At 45.5% G+C, this 5,120-nt stretch overlaps 1 protein-coding gene across 2 annotated transcripts; it reads right to left on the bottom strand.

Annotated features, from left to right (window-relative positions):
• Positions 1-355: 355 nt before the first annotated feature.
• On the bottom strand, positions 356-3,285 carry C10H2orf74 (chromosome 10 C2orf74 homolog). 2 transcript variants are annotated; one of them, XM_059274986.1, is made up of 5 exons: positions 3,099-3,285; positions 2,803-3,020; positions 2,336-2,446; positions 1,783-1,945; positions 356-774 (listed from the first exon to the last, which is right to left on the bottom strand). In XM_059274986.1, the coding sequence occupies exons 2-5, from the start codon at positions 2,949-2,951 to the stop codon at positions 601-603; spliced, it is 597 nt and encodes a 198-aa protein (XP_059130969.1). In that variant the 5' UTR covers positions 2,952-3,020; positions 3,099-3,285; the 3' UTR covers positions 356-600. The 2 variants fall into 2 exon arrangements, with proteins under 2 accessions (XP_059130969.1, XP_059130968.1); XM_059274985.1 differs by having other exon boundaries at positions 2,803-2,998; positions 3,099-3,284.
• Positions 3,286-5,120: the final 1,835 nt, after the last annotated feature.

Genomic DNA, 5,120 nt, shown 5'->3' with positions numbered 1-5,120 from the left:
AAAAAAAGGTTGAGGATTTAGCTCAGTGGTAGAGTGCTTGCCTAGCAAGCACAGTGACACAGGCGTGTATCACTGTGCCCACAATAATTTCAAATGACAGAAATCAAGAATGGCTTAATTCTAAGGTTTGCCAAATTTAGCAGTATATTTTGTTGCTAGTAGTTGGTTTTTTGAGTCAATCTTATAATGCAGTGGTTAGTACAAGGAAAGTTCTGGATTGTTTTCAATGCACAGAGGACTCCAGACCTAGTTATTGGGGGTTGTTGTGATGACATCTGATCATGAATGCCTGTGATCACAGCATCCAAAGTTGGCCTCCCAACACCCCCACACAAACACAATATTGCTGTGGTAGTCAGATGTTTAAGGACATTTATTATATCCACTTACCAAACTCAGATTTGATTTTTAAAAACTATATTCGAGCTCAGCATTTTACATACAGAGTTTTTCACAGTTCACGTCTTTCTGACTAAGGTAAAATACCGTGTGTATTTGCTCTTTTCCCATCATTCTGCCGCTCTGACACGACCCAGCACCCTCAGTCAATCCAACACTACTCAAATGTTACATTTCTCTCCCGGCAGCGTTTTGTGCATCTCACTTCCTCTCTTTGTGTTCTCGAGCATAGCTTCGAGCTGTGGGGTAGTCATTTCCAAGATCCACAACAATTACCTCCTTAGAAAACGTCACTCCTTTTAAAGGTCTTTTTTGGCTTTCGATAACTGAAGGAGTTCTGTGGACATGCCTGGGTGTTTTCTCAGCGTTATCATCCTGCAATGAGAATGGGACAGACCATATAAATGCCCGACCTATGAACACAATGAGCCCATGTTTTTTTTTTGTTTTTTTTTTTGTTTTTTTTGTTTTGTTTTGTTTTGTTTTGTTTTTTCGAGACAGGGTTTCTCTGTGTAGCTTTGCGCCTTTCCTGGAACTCGCTTTGGAGACCAGGCTGGCCTCGAACTCACAGAGATCCGCCTGGCTCTGCCTCCCGAGTGCTGGGATTAAAGGCGTGCGCCACCACCGCCCGGCGAGCCCATGTTTTAAAGCACTGTTAAATGTACATTTTGAACAAGAGATAGAAAAAAGTATTTTTGAATGGCTTAGGCAGCAGTGATAATCCACCATGCCTGGCTGCCAGATTCCTACAGCTAGAGAAGCATACACTGATGTGGCCTAATAGTATTTGATGGCATGTAGTCAAAGCTGAGAGCAATATGGCCCAGCATTCTGTCTTGGATAGGGTGTGGAGGCGTGGTGGGAGCTCACGGAGGTTCTGGAAGGGATTGTGTGCCAATGTCAAGGACTGTAACAAGGACAGAGGGCTTGTCCTGGACTCAGCAGCAGTGGAAAAACAGACACACATCTCAGTTTTTCATGTGACATGAAGTTTAGATCCTAGATAACTCACAGGGGCTTTTATAGCTCTAGATCCCAGGAATCTAAGAAAAACAAAAGGAAGGGGAAATATTAAGAAAAACAGGAACATAAAAATTGAAAGATGGCCAAGCGGTGGTGGCGCACACCTTTAATCCCAGCACTCAGGAAGCAGAGGCAGGTGGACTCTGTGAGTTTGAGGCCAGCCTGGTCTACAGAGTGAGTTCTAAGACAGCCAGGACTACACAGAGAAACCCTGTCAAAAAAAAAAAAAAAAAAAAAGAATGAAAAGGAAAAGCCTCCAGCTTGACAAGACAATACCATATCTATTATTATATTATTATCCCTACATGGGTGACTCTCTCCTCAAACCTAAACAGCCCCTGAGAGCAGAACACACATCACCTCATAGGTGGCTTCTTGAGCATTCACAGCCTCTAATGTCTGTCTGTTTCTGTCCTCTTCTCCCTCGATGTTCTCTCCTAAGGGCGTGGCTTCCTTACTCTGTCTTTGGACAAGAATACCAGGTCTCATTGGCATGTCCATGTTTACAAAGTGCAGTAGGACCCTGGGAAAATCATTAACAGTTTTTAAAAATTCATGCATCTTAGTCAACATTACCACATGTAAAAATGGCTAGCATATCCAGACTTTGTTTTGGGGTGTGTGTGCGCGTGTGCGTGCACGTGCGTGTGTGTGCGCGTGTGCGTGCGTGCTTAGCTGACTGGACGTGTACAGAGATCAGAGGTTGTTAGCTGTCATCTGGATGTCATTTCTTCACCTTGTTTTTAAGACAGCCCCTGACCTGAGGCTCGCAGCTCATCTGGGCTGGCTGGGACCTGCCTGTCTCTGCCCTCAGTTGGGGTTACAGATGTTGCTGTCGCACTTGGCTTTGGTGTGGGTGCTGAGGAGCCAAACTCAGGCCATCTTCCCACTGAGCCCCGGCCTCACTACTCACTTGTCGTCGTCTTCGGGTTTGTTCTCTGCATTGACACCCAGACAGTCTTCCCCCTCGTTTTCATCGGAGCAAGGGAGCTTCCCCGGCTCATCAGTGTTCTTGCCTCTGAAACTGAAAATAACAAGTCAAACTTCAAAAAAGAAGAGTCTAAGGTGCAGGATGGGACTTTTACCAGGGAACTGGCACTTTTAAAACCTGGAAGTGGAAGAAGTAGCCGTTGCTTATTCTGTTTTATTTGGGTCTTTGAAACGGGGTCTCTCTTAGCCTAGGTCGATCTTGAAGTCTCTATGTTGTGATATAGAACAACTTTGAATCACTAATCCTGCTTCCACCTCCCGATTCCGGGATCACAGGTGTGTACCGCCTGCTTGTCTTCCTTGTTCTTTTTACAGTGATTTTGTGTTATTTCTAGATACTCGTGCTACTGTGACTTGAAGCCTAACCCGGTCATCAACATGGGTGTGTACCATTTATATAAAAACACCGCCAGCAAAAAGAGGATACAGAGGAAGCAAATGAGAAGGATGATGAAGAACGTGATTGCCGTGGTCTCAAAGGCCATAGGGTTCGTTTTCAAAATCTCGTCCATCCTGTAATCCTCATTTTGTCCAAACATTCTTTCCTGGCCCAGTTTGAATGCAGATTTCTTGTTCTTTATGTTTTCTAGAAACAGAAGAATAAAAGACTGTTTTCATTGTTGACCTTCTCTGCTCTGGTGAGCTTCATAGAGGATGCCTGGCTTGTTTTGGTGGAGGTGACTCACGTTGCCTAATTTTTCTTCATAAAGGCAGAAGGGGCTGCGGTGGCCAGAGGGGAGACTGAGATGGGGTACTCTGCTCACTCAGCTCACATCCCCTCACCCCAAAATTGCCAAAACCCAAAGGAGAGAAGACTTGGAGCAGCTGGAGACGGACCCAGCTCTCCATTCCTCTCTCCTCAGTGACATCACAGAACCATGGAACTGTTGAGCTGGAGACCATGATCTGGAGGCAGGAAGGCCACTAACCTCTCTGTGGTCTGTGCATTACAGCTGTTCTCTGAGGTGTGGGGTGGCGGTCACTCGGCGCTGTCTTGGCCATTTTTTTAGACCAGGATTTTCCAGATTCCAGCTTTCTTCTCCCAACTTAAACCTCACTGACTGCTCCTTTTGTGGATGTGTTCAACCAAACCACCTTCTTATAAAAATCCCCTATAGAGATTTTTTTAGATTTTCTTATAAAAATCCTTCTCTATAGGGGATTTTTATAAGAAAAATCCTGTGTATTCTTAAGGACTTCTCTCCTTAAGAGAATGTAATGGCCTATGTTATTTACCCCATCTCACTGTGCTGGCCTCCTAGATTCACAGCCAGATACTGTGAAGGCCACAGCTCAAGGAAGCAGGAATAGAACAAGATGCTAAGTCAGAAGATGAATGCAGGCCTGACCCAACCAGATAGAGGTGAGTGATGCCCATGGTAGGGAGCGTAAGGGTAGAGCTGGATTTTCCTAGATGAAAGCAATTTGAGAAAGAGTGTAACAATACTGGTCATGGTAGCACAGGCCTGCAGTCCTAATCCAGCAATTGGGGTGACGGGGGCTGAGGCAGGAGGATTATGGGTTTTTTTGTTTTGTTTTTTGTTTTTTGGTTTTTTTTGTTTGTTTGTTTGGTTTTTTTTTTTTTTTTTTTTTTTTTTTTTTTTTTTTTTTTTTTTTTTTTTTGGTTTTTTGAGACAGAGTTTCTCTGTAGCTTTCCGCCTTTCCTGGATCTCGCTCTGTAGACCAGGCTGGCTTCGAACTCACAGAGATCCGCCTGCCTCTGCCTCCCGAGTGCTGGGATTAAAGGCGTGCGCCACCACCGCCTGGCCAAGGATTAGTTTAAAATAGCACATATTAAAACCCTGTTGTAGAGCTGGGCAGTGGTGGCGCACGCCTGTAATCCCAGCACTCGGGAGGCAGAGGCAGGTGGATGTCTGTGAGTTCGAGGCCAGCCTGGTCTACAGAGCAAGATCCAGGACAGGCACCAAAACTACACAGAGAAACCCTGTCTCAAAAAACCAAAAAAAAAAAAAAAAAAAAAAAAACCCTGTTGTAAAACAAAGAAGAAAATCGCAGATCCAGCCAACTGTAGCTACAGAGGTTGAGGTGAGTCTGGCCGGGGACTGGTCCACTTGGTGTTGTTACTTCAGACCACACATGGATAGTATGTTGTGGACAGAGATGAGTTCTCACAGCTCTGGAAGGTAGAAGCTTGAGGCAGGTTAGAGCCGGGGTCCTTTCTTCTGGCCGGTGCCTTGTGTCGTACTCCCTGAGGAAGGAAGGAACATTCTATGCGGTGTACTCCATGTCTGTGTAGCAGAGCACAAACTCTTCCACAAACCCTTATTTGTGACAGTTTAACCCACATGGGCTCTGCTGAACACCATCCAAAGACCCCAGCTCTGCTGCACTGGGGACAGTGTCTAAGGTGAATTTTGGAGGGGACACCTTCATATCACGGAAGAGGTCTTTGGCTGGACTAGAGCAGCAGTGTTTCCTTCAGAAATCAGGGACGTTCACCTCTTCATCTTTGTGTGTGTGTGTGTGTGTGTGTGTGTGTGTGTGTGTGTGTGTGTGTAGGGGGGTGGAGGCCAATTTTGCACAACTTGAGGACATTGGTACCACTCCTAAGAGAGTCCGGACAATGCCTGGAGGACTCTTCCAGTCAACACTCCTACATGAAGGCACATAGCTTATACCAACCACACTTCCTGTTCCATGTGGCTGTGAGACCTGGAATCTGCTCCTGTCTTCTACACATAAAGGCT

This window comes from Peromyscus eremicus, chromosome 10 (assembly GCF_949786415.1).
Source record: "Peromyscus eremicus chromosome 10, PerEre_H2_v1, whole genome shotgun sequence".
Taxonomy (NCBI): Eukaryota; Metazoa; Chordata; class Mammalia; order Rodentia; family Cricetidae; genus Peromyscus; species Peromyscus eremicus.
Note: the sequence above shows the minus strand (reverse complement) of the source record. Positions and strands in the feature narration are given on the sequence as shown.